Raw genomic sequence first — 16,348 nt, forward strand, 5'->3', positions numbered from 1 at the left:
AGAGCTCTCTAAACAAAGCTGACTTCCTGAAGGCTAAATACCTGCTTCCTGGCAGCCATGGTTTCAAAATCTAAAATCTACTTCATATCAGATGTTAGATGTTTCCCTTATTTACAATATTTCAGTACTGATGACTCATGTAATTTTGATACATAATGGCTTTCTTTAAAACCTGAGCTCCCTGAAAAATTATTACTTAGGAAGGCCAGCATTTATTAAAGAAAATATTGATGCATAGCTTGGGATAGAAAAGCTCGAAAATATAACTCAAGTGCAGAGCTCTCAAAATCCAGACTGCAAATAGAAAAAGCACATGAGAAAAAAAAAAACAACCAACAAAAAGAACCCCCCCCAAAAAACAAACTCATGATTTTATAGGGCTTCAGTCTATCAAGAAAATGAAAGAGTTTGTCAGCATTTTCTAAGGCAAACATTGCCAGTCACAAGCCATCAGACCAACCACCAGCCATTCTATAATACTGCCCAGTAACTCATTTTCCTCTTTTGGCATTTATACCTTTTCTAAAACACGGAAACAATTTTTTTCAGCTGGAATGCTCCCTGCAACAGGTTATTCAAAAAAGCATATGTTAAATAGCAGCCAAACTTGCACAAACTCAATTAATACTGTATTTTGCAACGCTTTTTTTGTGAATTCACATATTTTTCAGGAAAAACACAGTGCTTCAAATTATATCACTAGAAAGGCAGCTAATCCTTCCCAGATCCAACCCCTACATATACCACGTTGAAATGTTGTGGCTGACTAAGCCCATTATCAATTTAAAGCCTCACTTTAAAAGGGGAAAGAGGTAAGACTGCATGGATAATTCTGAAGTGCTTTATAAATGCTGTTGAAACAGTAAACCCATTTTACGGATGAAGTACAGATGTTAGCTAAGTAGTACGTGGACATTCAAAGCCATCTTTTGTACGAGAGCTGGGAATTGAAATCAAGTCATCTAAGCTGGCAGGTTTTTGCCCAGTTACAATGTCTTCATTTTACAAGATCTTTTTTTCTTGACTACTCACCTCTTGTGCAAACGACTCTGCTTTCTTCCGCAGGTTCTTTTCCAGTTCAAAGTTTACGTGAAGCTCTTCATATTCCTCTACTGCCAGCACAGACACTGTTTATAAGAATAAAACAAGATCAGAAGTAAAATTGGAATTAATCAAAATAAGAAGAAAGTACTTACTGCTTGATTTACCCAGATAAGCTGTTACTCCCTAGTACCATGAATCCTTAAATGAAGGTGTAACCTAGTTTTACATTTCTGTATACAGTCTGCTTTGCAATATTTGTCCTGTTTGCTCTAAACCTCACCATATATATGCACAATTACTGACCTTCTGAATAGAGCAATAGTCCTCCCATGCAGACTCAAGATCTCCAGTAACAGCCATCACGTAGCACAGATAATATTTTGCATCTTTGGGTGGAAGCAACCAAAGACTCAAAAGAGCCTTGCTGAATCTACCAAAGATTATTATGTTATTTTGGAGGCACCTCGTTGCCTACCTCGTTGGAGTGAGGCTTGATGTGTCCCCTTACAATAGAGATTTAAAGGAGTCTCAAGAAGCAAGCAGTGCAATTTGCCTGTATTTAAACTGTGCTTACAAAAGTGAGGCTCATACGGGTGGCTAAAGCTAACCATGGGGCACGCTCCCCCAAACCGTTCTAAACAGGCCTCAGTCCAGGGCAGCAAGGATCATTTGTTAGTACTCAAGCATCATTTATTCTTAACATGTCTCACCGACCACTTACATTATCTTGGTAAGCTTTAGCTCTTACTGGCTGAAGACTAGTTTGCAGGGTGATGACATTGGATTTCTAACAGTTGTACACAAGTTCCTTGCTTTTTTGGAGATGAGTGTAACAGTTTCTAAAGCTACATACAGTAAGTGGTATTTTAGACAGCGGGATACACACCCCAGCCCACCTGACTCTCAAAATGATGTTAACTTTAAAAAAAACCCAAACCAAACTATGCAAAAAAACCCAACAGACAACCCACATACTTAGTAAGATTTAAGATAAATTCACCAACTCTGACTGAAATGTATTGATTACACAACTCCAAGACAGTGCCGCATAGACACGGAATACAGTAGGTATTGAATAGATACTTTGGTAGCTCATTTCAAGCATACAAAAAAATCTTGGTTTATGTTGCCAGTGCATTAGGACCTAGCCTGTATAACTCCCAATTCCTAGAAAACAGGCAAACGTGAAACAAGGGACTATTCTTTTGATCATGCTTAGAAAAAAGAAAACATTTCAGAAACTTTTCATCTGCCACACTATCCCATCAAAAGCTTCTTCAGGCCGATCTGTCTAATCAACCTATCTGAAGTTTGGTGTTTTAAGAGTCTTCAAGTACTGCCTGTCATAGGCTTACACAATGCAGACACATGAAAGAGGTAAGAGATGAACATTTGGTAGAAGCTTACAGGATACGCCCTACTGTATCTTGCCCAGACCCGTTGTCCTCCACTTCACTAAAATGCAGCACACTTTCCTTTTCCTCATCGCCCTCTGAACATACAACAAGTTGCTCCCAGGTCTTTAGATACTCAAAATTATTAGCTATGTCCCAACTGAAAGGAAAGCTGATGTAACAGTTTAGGAGAACAGGAGATTAAGGCTCAAACTCCATCTCTGTGAAGGACTGCCTTCCTGCCTAGTTTGCTGCTTGTGCCACAGAGCAAAAAGCTTTCCTGTTCTCACATGTAACTTGCTGTTTACCCTGTCACATTTTCCTGGAATACAGATAGTCTAGAATAAACCATGTGTTTATGCAGTGCCTGCAGCAATAAGGCCTACTGTCAGATCTGGACCACAGTCACTGTTCTTTAACCTACTCTGTACTACAAGGTAAAAGCTCTGAAGCTGCTTAGACCACACACCTCTGTTACATTTCTCCAACAGTTTTTGCTGCTTATTAACTTCTGTTGTCAAAACAGCCTTTTCTTCTTTCACTTTATTCACCTAGAAAAGTACAAAGAACAAATAAAAAATAAGAGTATTTCAGTTAGTGGCATAAAGCATATAGCACATACATAATGCAAGCAATATTTTGCTTTCCGTAATTCTGTTTCTTAGGTTTGGCTTGATGTTAGGGCTTCCAGTGGGATGGAAAGCATTTTTACCCCAACTTACAGACCTCATAACAGATGTCATAAAAGGGTTACGAACTAATCCTGCCATGGCCCAGTCGCATGGCACGTACCAGTCACAGCTGCAAATATAACGTTTTTGGAACCTTTCAGGATGAGGCGCCATAGCACCTTGTTGAAAAGTTCCTAGCTTGCCCTTGACTATTTGCGGTTTGATACAGTCAGGCTGCTGGTTTGGTTTTTTTTCCTGGGCTCTGTTTATTGTCCAAGAGCGGTGAGCTGTGTCTTTCTGAATGCAAGTGTTGCATAGACAGGAAGAGCCACTAAGTCCTGATTTGCATCAGTACATGGCTTATCCAGTTTTCAAGCAGGAATGAAACTCTGCTGGCTCAAAAAGCCAATTTGCTGGTCTAATTACCATGACAGGGCACTGCCAATGGCTAAACTCAAGGATACGCTCAATGAAGTAGCACCAGTGATTAAACTGGACATTCTCCAAAAGTGTTTCTTGCACATCTACAGGTTTAAGGAAATCCAAAAATCCCCTCAGGCTGTGATGGGTGAGGGGCTGTCAGGCAGGGGAGATAAGAGTTATAATATGGGCATTAGAACAGATCATGAAAAGTCATGTGCCAGCAACAGACCAGACTCTGACATAGAAGGCCCCTTCTAGGCATATGCCCTAAGTGGTCCATCATATGGGAAGGCTGAGATTAGATAGTATTCAATTAACTTCACAACTGAGCATTTTTTGCAAAATTAGATACAAAAAAGTACCGACTACACGCTAACATGGTCTCGCCTTCCATGGTACAATACATACTTCTTCAATTACTTCTACAAGTTTGCACCTCAGGTTTTCCAGTTCAATGGCTAAGGTCTTCTTTTCCTCATGAACAGATATGATTTGATCTCGCAGGTCTACAGTTTGAGGAAGGAAATGAAAAATATATTTTATTCTTGGAAGAAAACAACAAAGGAAATGTCATAGCAATCCAATTACAATGGAGTATGAAGCACCTTGCCTGCATACAAAGCACCAGTTGTATTCAAGGTACATCCTCAATAATTTAGGAACTTTGCGTAAGTGTCAAGTAACAGATCTATAACTAGGCCACCGTTTCAGATTTACTCTATTGAGGTAAGCTGCCTTGCTCAGTACTACCGTCTTTATTTGCATTCTGAATGATTCATTTCCTGCTATAATGGGGCCAATCCTGCCACCACAGTGTCCTCAGTCCTACTCAGGAGACTGTCACATCACAGAGACTCTGGTACAGAGGTAGCAGAAAGCAATTTTTAATAGGTGTCCTTTAAAACAAATTAATGCACTTCAATTCTTTTTGGATCATGAGTTCTTGTCACAAGGGAAATAAACAAAACAACAGGCAGTTAATACTTGGGAGGTTTTCACTGAAGAAATTGTCCTGAACAGCTGCCAATTTATAGTCTTTGTAACATTATGTGAACAGAGTCAGAATATAACCTTTACTGATGGAAGAGCTAATACTTGTAATTTTCCCCTCAGAATTTTTGTTCCTTAATTATCAAAATATGAAATAAATTAAATTCACAATGGAATAAAACATTTGATTATAATCACTTGTTAACATGAGATCAGTTTGCATACATAATGTATCAAGGTTTAGGGTAACATAAAAACACCACAAAAATACAAATTTATTGATATATATTAGCTTTCAGTAAGTGCTCTCATTCCCCACCTGCTTCCAGTATTTCATAGCACTGCTGTTCATTGAATACCAGCCACAAGTTGAGAAAATTGTTGCTAATCAATTGCAGATGATGATGACATGCTGGATGTCATTCTGTTTGGTCTCACCTCTTGGCAATGTTGATTCTACCCCAGCCCCTCCCTCCCATTCAGGAGCCTCAGTTTTATTTTCCTCCAAATTAAAGGCACATACATTCTCAAGTAAACAAAAAGACTCACTTTCCCAGAAGATTCTTGAACCAAATCATCTGTTTTATGGATTTGTGCTTTCCAGTGAAATTAATGGAAAAAAAAGTCTCACTGACATTTATGGTAACTGGACTAAGTGAGGTCTTACAATAAATATATCAATCTCATACAGGGAAGAAAGCACATCCATATAACTAAATCTTTATAAATGTGTACAAAAAATGTTTCTTTCCAGATACAGGGTATGCACTAAACCGCTTGACCCACACAGCTGAGTTTTCACTTGTTATATCCAAAAGGTCAGCTAAAAAGAAAAAGAAAATCCAAAACCTATAAATGAATTTCAGGTACTACTCTGAGACCACTCTACACTTCCATTAGGAACAACAGCTTTATTATCACCTTTCCCTAATGTATGAGATAGCAAAAATAGAGGCAGATATGTGAGGGACAAAATTTTAACCCTTTAATAAATGAGAGGGTTTTAATCAAAGAGCCTCAGACTGTACGACCTTATTTGTATACCCTTACAGAAAAGTGGTGGGAAGAAAGGAATCATTCCAAGAAACATCCCATATTTTACTGAATGGTGAGAAGGCTAAAAGACTTCCAAGATTCCTAACAGCAAACACAACTGCTTGGAATAATAAACATACATAAACCAGCAGATTTCACCTTGAGCAACACCACAAAGCATTGAGGGGAGTCTTGAAAACACATCTTTCATTGCATAAGGTCTTTCACTTAGCAGGTAATCCAAGATGTAACTTCAGATTTTTCCCTGAAGAAAAATGCCATGTAGCTTGGCTTAGGCTAGGGACACAGCCCTAACACTGCCTTTTGGTGCATGTTGTCAGATCACTCCCCTACCACACACACAAACGCTTCTCTCCAGGCACAGGGATGAAATATCTTCCTCTAGCCAGTGGGATGCCAATGCTTTTAAAATACCAACACTTGTTAAAAGTAAGGTCATTAAGATTTAATAATAAGGCCAGAGAGAGGAGCAGAAGCCAGAAGTTCTAAATCCTCCACAACATGCCACATTTCGTTCTTTAGTGAATTCATCTGCAAGACAGAAAGCATATACTTCAGAATCTTTCTTGAAATTATCTATTTGACACTGCTACCCTCCTCCTAACCACGTTCTCTGATCTGCAGCCAGAGACATTGCTGTCTTTAAATGTATCCTTGACATCTTTCTCCAATAAAAGATAGGAGGAACTCCAGTCTTATTTCCAATTCAGATGGGTTACCTGGTGTGGATCATACTGTTCTCTGCCTCTTTTCCCACATTTATGGGATGGAAAACTGCTTATTATAGAAGGGTACTGTGACATCTGATTTCTTTGGTGGGTTTTTTTCGTGGGTTGGCGATATTTTTAAGCATTTTTAAAACAATCATTCTTTTTTTCTCAGTGATACTTTGTACCACTTCATTGAGGCTGCTGCATTCAAACAGAAAACAATTAACAAGGTCAGGCTGAAAGTTCAGGACAGCTGTACTTAGACATTATTTGCTATTGTAACTTATTATCAGAAAAAAAAAAAAAAAGAAAGCTTTTTTTTTAAAAAAAAGTGAACCACTTAATTTCTTTCTCTGTCACCAAATGCAGAACATGGGCATTCCCCTTTTTGGGATACTATGATATAACTATATACAGCATCACAATTACTTCATCACAGAGTTAGATGAGAAAAGAAGGCAGATTTTGGATTATAGAAATATGAATTGCCTTTCAAAAGGGGACTAGAAATTTCTTAATAAAGCACAGATTTCTTTTATCAATGTATTTCCATGTTCCCAAGCCTTGCTGTTTTACCCGGTCCCTTTGCTTGTTTGGTAATAGCTCTGGAATATGAATGAAGTTAGTGCATACAATGGTAACACAATGGAAATAGAAATGGAGAGTCCTGTCTTACAAGCTTTGAAATAGTAACAATGCAGTTGACCTTGCATTGCAAGGTGACCTTGTCCTTCTGCTTAATTTTTACTTTGTTAAGGATCTGAGGAAATATTTCTTTTACCAACTCAGTAACATTGAACTCTCTTAGCTGTGTAGATCCCATTTTTTTTATTGCATCGTAACTTACCTTTGCAGGCTGTATATGCACCGTATACCTTACACAGTATCACTACAAGCCTACCATGTTCTTACAGTATTTCCTGGAAATCCTTTGATGACCACTCTCAGAAGCATGACTCGGAGCCAGTCAGATCTCTGGTCCAAACCACTACAGCCATTCTTTAGACAACTTTTGCCTTGTATGGTAGTGTAGGCTCAGCAACAATGCTCACCTTTTATTTGCTGCTGACAATGCACAGAATTGCATGATCCAGAGTTAGCTTCTGTATCTGTGGATGAATCGTCCTCATCAATGTTAATCTCTTCAGTGATAATTTCTGGGCCCAGTTTTGCCATATAAAGCATACTAATTCTTTTCAAGGTCTTATTTTCTTTGTTCAGCTGAATATGGAGAAGCACAAACAGTAAAAAGCTAGTTAGTCTGTCTTTAAGCTGCTGTACAAGAAAAAAAAAGTCAACTGAATTTTTTTTCTCCCTTATCATTAAAAGATCTATCAAACAAAGAAGAAAAAGTAACATTAGATTAAATGCTCCATTCAATATTAAAATGGTCTGAAGATGGGAAGCTTGCCCACTTTCTCCTCTGAGGAGGCTTGAATTCAACATGATCCTTCATCCATGCCTTTCTTTCCTCTCTGGTACTTCTCATTAATAAATACCCTGTGTAGGTTCAAATCAAATCAAATCAACTATCAAGCTTACTTAAAGCTACACATTCTTTGTGATAGCTGCTTCAGCTCCTTACCCTTCAGCATGTACCAGCATCAACAGGAGCCCTAACTGAATGACCTGAAGAAGGGCTTGTGTTCCTGAAAGCTCATCTCATTTTGCTGGCTATATCAATTAGTCAATTAAAAACTCTTACCTCCTCCTATGCCCCTATTTAGCTTATAAACTACAAACACCACAACTACCATACTCCCAGTCACGACAGAATTACCTCAAAACTTTTTTGAATTATTTTCAATTCTCAGAAATTATTACTGTAAAGTCAATGTATGTAAGATGAAAGCCGTATCATAAACCAACTCTTTATGGGTCAAACCACAAATCAGAAACCACTCTGGATTGGATGCTTAAACACATGACTGGTTGGTGGATGATACAGAAGAGGTTCTGTAAGGCATCTCCATCTTGATCAAGGTGCCAGGAATAATTGCACAACAGGGATTGCTGCAAATGTTTCACTCTCACCATTTCTTTCACTGTCTTGCATCTAGACACCCCATGCCAGCAGCTCTCAGCAAGCTTAGCACGGTCTCAAGGGTGTTCAGGCGTATGTTGGGGCGACTGCCCACCCACCAGCCAAGCATTCCTTGTATTCAGGTCTAAGAATGAGACTTGATTTTCTACTAATGATGTACAACATGTCAAAGTCAACATGCACTTCAGAAGTCTGATATTTACTTTCAAATAGAACATATACTGTACAGTTAGGCTGACCCTGAACTTTTACCTGAGCAATCATCTTTGATCCCCCTTTTCCTCAGCCCCCAAGTACAGGAGATTTACTAGAGAACTTCCTCATCTCATTCCCAAAGAATGAAACTGAGCAAGTGGGAAGGGTGGTGTGAGGAATCTTACAGGGTTTAGTCAGCTCACAGCAACAAACAAAGCAGCTTTGGCAAAGCAGACCCACGGGGTAAAGCTAGTCTTTGGACTGCCCCTGTATGTGCGCTACAGGAAAAGTGCAGAGAAGAAGAAAAGTTGCATAAATACATTCATTTTCTTACTTATATGCTGATTGTCTATCTTATGAATTCTAATATAGTGTCATTATGCAAACAATTAAGTAAATACCTCCAGAAAGTACATTGCTAATGCATCTAAATTAAAGTGATTTCTTGCTGGTGTGTTTTTTACCATGTCTAAGGATGTACTTTGGGCAGGGGATGGGGGGGGGATGGGGGGGGAAAGGCCGTCAGCATTGCTAATGAAATTTGGTTCAAAATTGCTGTAATCCATTTTCTGATGAAGTGGCTCAGATGCATTTTACACAACCAAAAATATATGAGAGAGATAAAAACATTCTTTAATAATAATGCACTTCTGATGAGATGGAATATAGAAAATTACACACTTGCTAAATTCATCAGACTAGACGCAATCAACAGAGCAGTGGAGGTCACCTTTCCCCTGCCCTCGCTTTGCTTTCATAAACAATCACCTGAAATGTAATGCAGTGGTTGACTTTTTCCATTTGATTTAGACACTGAAATGCTCATTATTGTTTTATATCTCACACAGGACAGTTCTAAAATTTGTTTTCCATTTAACCTAAATGCATAAAAAGCCCTAGATATCAAGATGCTGGTCCATGACTTACTGTTCCAAAATAGAAACTAAATTAATTATTTTTTTTTCTTTAAAGGCAGGAATTGTATTTTGCATCTTGCATATGGCTTACAGTTTTTGCCACTTCAAAACAATTTCACAGATCCGCAAGATTATATAAAAACACATATGGGACATGCATATAATCTCAAGTTAAAAAAAAAAAAAAAAAAAAAAATTGGATGAAACAGAATCACCATAATTCTTCTCACCTTAGAAGCCAAAGCCTCAGCACTTTCACGGCACGTCTTCTCAATTTCAAGATGGTTCTGAATACAGTTTACTTCCTCAATAACCATGTGAGAAACTAGGGGAAGAGTTTAAAAATTAGTCAGTATTTTCCTGCATTTGACACGTGCATTTGACACATGCATCCCCCGATCTGAAATACTACATCTTTTTCTGTTAACTTTCTATGTAAGCATTTCAAATACAGGGAAGTACATACTTAGATAATCTCCATGGATAGGAACTCTTTTGAACATTTAATATTTGGTTCATTGCTTTAAGCAACTCTTTCAAGCCATGTCTACAGCATTAGAGGGGGAACTGGAGAACTGAGCATAAAATTATGGAAGTAGAAGGCCAGCAGGAACCTCCCTGACCATCGTCATTCATCATCTTTATTTCATTAACACTTGAGGAATCAGAGTGAGACCATTAGATTGTCCCTTCAGATTGCCATCATAATCCTCTTGAAAATTTGGTATGGATACCATTTTCAGAAGATTGGAACCTCGATATTTTTAAACAGCAAGATTAACTCAGGTGTGTTACAAAGATTACTTTCACATTCCAGTCTTTGGGTTTATATGGTATTCTAAGTATCATCACACTTGCTAAACACACTGTACAAGAAGAGCTGCAGGATGGACATATAGCCCAGGCCTGGGGCAAGTTTACTAGGAAACGGAGAAAGGGGTTAAGTGACTGAAGCCTCCATATTCACAGTGCCTCCTACAGCACGTGCTCCAATGAAGTCGAATCATTACTACAGCACAGTTCCTTCATCTCGTTCTGCCCCATCAGCTTCGAAGCTACCTGCAGCAGCTGGGCTACACCTCGATGGATGCAATCCTGATGGAAACTCAACACTGCATGCACTGACCGATTTTTGACAGCCTCAGCTGAACAACCCAAGTTCTTTATTGCTATGTGGCTGTAGTGTCTGAACACGTTCTTATATGAAGTCTCTCTGTGCTTGAGCATGCCCTAAAATAAGCACCATGGTCTCACAACCTAACCTTCACAGTCCACAACAAAGATTCAGACACCAGCATGTCACACACAGTCTTCTGTAAGACCAGGGCCAACAGCAAGCTGTCTGACTGCATCTGAAATACGTGGCTATACTACTACATTTGATGTCACAGCTGAAAGAGCAAGAGACACATCTGTCCTTTGCACTTACAGGATCCCTATTACAGCAGTGGGTACACATCACTAAATCGAAGATATGCAATATTCTTAGAGTGACTGAAAAGTTATAGAACAAATCTTATATTGTAACATAGAATACCAACATGAGTTAGAGGAAATACAAAAGCACAGATACATATTGGTTTGCAATTCCCCTCAACTTCCAGCAGTACATAGCTACTTTACTAGTGTTGAAAGTGGTCTTCTAGTGGCAAGCTTCAAGTCGCACAGGGAATCTGGAGCAAAGCAGAAAACCCAACAATAGTTTCCCATTTCTCAGGCTGGCACCTTGCTCATCAATGCAACTCCTCCTGGCACCCTTATCTATCCTAAGCAGCAGAGTGGACCCTAATTCTGCAAGTCATTTCATGGCGCAGATTCCTCTTTAGCCCGATGTCGGATTTTCAATGTGCAGAAAGGACTGTTCACAGCTGAGCAATACTTTGGAGGGGGAACAAGGCCGGAAGAATACCGTGTACATATGGAGGACTTTTTCTAGTATGCCCTTTCATTTTCATGAAGATAGGCTTTAAAAACTAGTGATTTCATACCACTGGGTAGAAGATCTTGCTTGCCCTCTTCCAAGACTTTTGCCTAAAAACTGAGGAGATATTCTTAAGTTCTCTTTGATATCCAGAGGTCATCTTAATGACTACAAAACATGACTTTAGAATAGGAAAAAGCAGGCTGTTAACAAGTGTTATTTATGCAGCTTTATTGATACTTAGTTAATATTAACTAACATTTTCGTTGACAGCATAGGAAACCAGCAATACATTGGAGTTTGCTGTCAAATCAGTAGCTGCATGCAAGAATCAAGTTCTACAAAATATGAGCAGCCAAAAAAAAGAGCAGGGCAGAATATTGGGAAATCTTGGTCCAAAAACTATATTCACATGAAGTCTTCTAACAGCAGAGCAACCACACCTCTTTCTTTGGTTGTCTTTTTATTTCCATTTTTTCTAGCTTTGGAGAAATTATCTGTTCCAAGTGTGCCGTACCTGCTACATTTAATTTGAGAGAGGAAAAGCTTCAGGTAGTACGTGTCCATATCTCTTCTGTTTTTATTCTACCTAGCTCTGGGAATTTGGAGTAATGAAATGCTTTGGGCAGGATGAGGGAACAGTGGAGATACAGAGCTGCTCCCATTTTACAGACAGGATTCTAATAGCCTCAAGCAAGGCTAAAGTTAGGAAACAAGGGTTGGGCTCACATGGCAGAACTAGGGATTACTCTTGGTTCATTTAAACTTAATTAACCTGCAATTATGATTAACTCGGGGGAAAAAAATCTTTCCAAATTAAATACAAAATTTATATTATTTCCTAAGTCTGTCCAAAGTTCTTATTATGTCAATATTAAAATTCATAAAGCAGCACTAAGTGGCCTGAAACATCTCTAACCTTGACAGTTTTTTTCAGGGGTAATAATAATCCGCAGCAAATGCAGGCCAACCAAAAACCACTTAACTAATTAGTAGTTGCAGTCACCGAGAAAACATGAATCAACACTGTTATTACAAGTGGCACATTTGAGTGGCATCTAATTATGACTTGATGAGCACGATACTTGCATTATCAACATTACTACTGCATCCCATCAGGGACTAAAAGCCGCTGATGGCATTGACTGCGAGAAACTCCCACTCAATGGTACTGCAGCACCCAACAATCTCCTTGGCAGGGGCACCCTCACTAAATGACATGTTAAGCGTAATTACTGGTAGACATTGTAAATAAACAGGATTGGAAGTGAAAATTGTACCAAGTGCATAAGACACAATCTGACACATTGGAAGTGGCAGCCTTAATTGAGAGTTTCTTTGACTGCTCAAGATCATTTCAACTGCATTTCTCGGAGGACAGTGATTATAACTGTGGAGACAGACGGCATAATGGTATCAGCACTGCTGACAGAGCAGTGAATTAAATTGTATCTGCTGTTGTGTGAAAGCCTTGATGAGAGGTACAGATCCTTAGTGGTCTTATCATTATAACACAATGGTCATGTTGTCATCAACCTTGCTGGCTCCAATTGAAAAGGAATGATTGTGTGTTGAAGCTTTCCCCCCCACCACCACCTTCTATCTCTTGTGCTCAATAGAACCAATTTTCAGAGAGCTATGAAATCACGCAATAGGGCCTAAAATGCAGCTGCTTGGCATACAAACGGGGCCCCATTAAACTGGAATCACACACAATATGTGTTTATGCCAGGAGAACAAATAGAAGCTGAGTACAGGCCAAGTTTATTCACAGACACAAAGCCAATGTAGCTCTTCATCAATATAATTGCCTTTTATATTGTCGTTTAAATAATGGGCTCTATTATTGCCTTAAAATCCTAATATTCCTGGCATTTTATCACTATGTTTACAAGGTATGTCCTTTAAAAATGTGAAAGGAAGATAAAAGAAACCTATAAAATTTTACAACATCAAATATTACTTCAAATTTTAAGTCTTAACTACTTGACATTTTCTGCCACACTCTGGTATTCCTCATATCATAACAAAAACAAAACAGGCTGCAGTTTTTTCGAGAGGAATTAGACTTCTTGGAAAACATTCTTGCCTCACACAACAGTTATCTAACATCATTTAAGGCAGTAGATGATTCCTGTTGATTTTAGATTATTTTCCATAACTGTATCATATGAACAATTATAAAATAGAAGTGAGCAAACTCCTCTATTAACACAGTCACACAAAAGTACAGACCATGTGATTTCCTTCTCCTGCATTAACTTCATCCACATTTCTGATGCTTCACCGTGCAGTTCACCGTACTGGCACAAACCAGACATAACAGACCACAATCCTATTGTAATTGTCGCTTCTAAAGAGCTATTCCACTAGGATACTTCCACTCCCATTAGATGTGCTTTGTTGCTTCCAGACACCATACAGTTTCAATAGAACCATTACCATAAAAGTGTAAAACTGAATATTGACATTCTCACAGCCCAGGCACGACATAACTTGCTCTAAAAATTATCAAGAGACAGCAGTTCATCCTAAAAACCTTTATTGGTGTGTCTGTGCTTAAAGTAATTTTTCTCCTTCTTCATAAAAAAATTACCATTACTATTATTATTAGCAGCAATCTCAGCAATAGGGTCAAATCCCACTCATCCAAGCATATATCATTCCAAAAGTCACTTGCAGAATCCACGTGAGAGAGTGCTACATTTGAATTAAGCCATTAAGAACGGCTACCTGTGTCAGAGCATATAAATGCTGTGACAGCAGTTAGCCTGACAATGGTCAAAGTCTCACTGGATTACCTCTTTAAAACAAGGTTTTGAAGGAGAAACAGCAAGTGGACCTAAATCTCAGCATTCTTAACACTGCTGTAGAGTATGCAGAGCAAAGTTCATAACTCTGTACCAAAAAAACCCCACTAACATTATCAGCTTACTTTTCTGAAACTCCTCCAGTTTTTTGACAGCCTCATCTCGTTCTTGCTTGATTTTGTCACACTGTAGGAGAAGAGAAAATTGAAATGAAACACTGATCCCAGTTATTTAATTAGCAGTCAGTCACAACATGCAAAATGAAAGATCAATTGCCAGCAAAATAACATACAGAAGCCTACCAAAGCATCATTTCTTTTTGCTCTCAGTCATGTAAGATCGATGGAAACTATGCCAAAAAATTCATTACCCAGAGTATTTCCTAACCAAACTGGCAAGTTGTACTTGATTTTGGGTTCCAATTCAGAGCTGCTCTGAAAATATTGTAGAAGAGCCGCATTACCCAAAACTGATACAAACAGTCATCCATGTTCCATACAACAGTAAAAGCAATATTTTTCATGTCAAGAATATGCTTTAAGTCTAGTTTCTTTAACACAAATAGACTTGGAAAAGAGGCCTACATTTCTATACCTACCATGTGCAAGGAAAACCTTAAAGCCAATAAACAGCAACATGCTGTTCAGTTTCGTAATACCATGAGCAAAGCTACAGCCTTGAAGAGGGGAGGACACTCATTTTCATACTTTTAGGATTTCCCATCACCCCAATTTTATTAATTCTAATGCTAATACTACACAGGGCTGCAATCACTGATCTTATGATGGAAAGGTTTCTTCAAATAGAAAGAATAAAACAGACGTTAAATAGACTTCTCTAAGAAAACGCCTTCTATAAGCAAATGAAAGAAATCAAAGAAATGAGTAAACTTCACAAGAGGCGCAGTCAGTGATTAACCACACTGTGAAAAACACATGACCCGGGGGGAACTATGACTGGCTCACAACGTGTCTTACACACACAGCATACCAGACATCCTTCCTCACATGCAGCTGTGTATGTTCACAGTAATAAATCAACCTAAGACCATGAGTTAACTTCTGGAAGAGATCTGTGTGACTGAGCTCCTTACCGTGTAACTTCAATTACAAGGATACTGGTCATTGGAACAGAACTGGCAAAAAAAACCCCTGAAATTATTTTGCTCGATTTTCAGTTTTTCCACATGAGGACCCACTTTGAGTTAGCTGGAAAAGGAGCCTGCTGTTAAGTAACAAGAAAGGGGAGAGCCTGATTCAAAGGCAGCCAAATTCAAGAAAGCCCTTCTATCAGCTCTGGAGGACATTGGATGGGACCCAAAGAAGGATCTGCTCTTGGGCCAGGAGAGGATGCCACTGGTGTCACCTCAGGGGCAGCCTCCATGCAGGCTTTGGAAGCTGCTGCCGATGGCTATCTGTGGGAGCGAAAGGAGCTGCACTCAACAAGCAATCTCTCTTCTCATGGCACTGGGGTGATGAGGCAAGGGACAGCGGCTGAGCAGGGGGACAGGTCAGTCACCAGCTGCTGTAAAGGTCTGTGAAACAAGGCAGAGCTGCAGAAGGAGCAAGACGTGCTGACCAAGAGGCGCGGATCGAGGACTCACCGTTTCATCTGGCCCTGTTAACAAAGAAGCTGTTTAGAGAATCTTGCGCAGGAGAGGTGGGGAAGGGAAATCTGTGCATGTGTCTTGCTGCTTGCTGCCCTCCCTCTCACTTTCCGCAGCAAAAATTTGCCTTACCTTACCGGCAGAAGTGCAGTCTAAGAACAGAAGGCAGTAAAAGATGCAGAAAGAAAGTATTTCTGATTGCTCCTGCAGAGCACAGCTCCTCTGCAAAAGGGGGATCCGTGTGAGCTGCTGCCTCTTTGTATTTTACAAGAGAGACACTGTAACCACACTGGCATACTTCACCCACGGATTTTTTTGCAGGCTGCAAGCTTTCAGCTCACTGCACATTAAGTGAGCAAGCGCTTTTAACACTCAGTTTAAAAACTAGGAAGATTAGCGTTTTAAGGATCTGATCTGTTGCCTGTGGAAGTCAACAAGACACTTTCCTACTGATGGAAACCTCGATGTAGAGGATGCGGTATACTCCCTATCCCAACGATAGGAAAAACTCCTTTTGAAATCCTCCCGCAACAAGCCGTAAGACATAACTTCTTTCCCTGTGCAGCC

General features: G+C 39.3%; 1 protein-coding gene across 4 annotated transcripts in view; it reads right to left on the minus strand.

The window, feature by feature from the left end:
• Positions 1-16,348, minus strand: part of SHTN1 (shootin 1) — a 67,173-nt gene that overhangs the window by 35,427 nt on the left and 15,398 nt on the right. For 3 of the 4 annotated variants that reach the window (XM_049810933.1, XM_049810932.1, XM_049810934.1), the window contains exons 3-8: positions 14,301-14,361; positions 9,675-9,769; positions 7,341-7,509; positions 3,941-4,038; positions 2,908-2,989; positions 1,033-1,127 (exon numbers count right to left, since the gene is read on the minus strand). In XM_049810933.1, the coding sequence (XP_049666890.1) occupies positions 1,033-1,127; positions 2,908-2,989; positions 3,941-4,038; positions 7,341-7,509; positions 9,675-9,769; positions 14,301-14,361 (600 nt within the window). Of the gene's footprint in view, positions 1-1,032; positions 1,128-2,907; positions 2,990-3,940; positions 4,039-7,340; positions 7,510-9,674; positions 9,770-14,300; positions 14,362-15,913; positions 16,009-16,348 lie in introns of those variants that run through there. The other variant, XM_049810935.1, reaches the window with a different exon arrangement.

The sequence above is a fragment of the Accipiter gentilis genome, chromosome 9 (assembly GCF_929443795.1).
Source record: "Accipiter gentilis chromosome 9, bAccGen1.1, whole genome shotgun sequence".
Taxonomy (NCBI): domain Eukaryota; kingdom Metazoa; phylum Chordata; class Aves; order Accipitriformes; family Accipitridae; genus Astur; species Astur gentilis.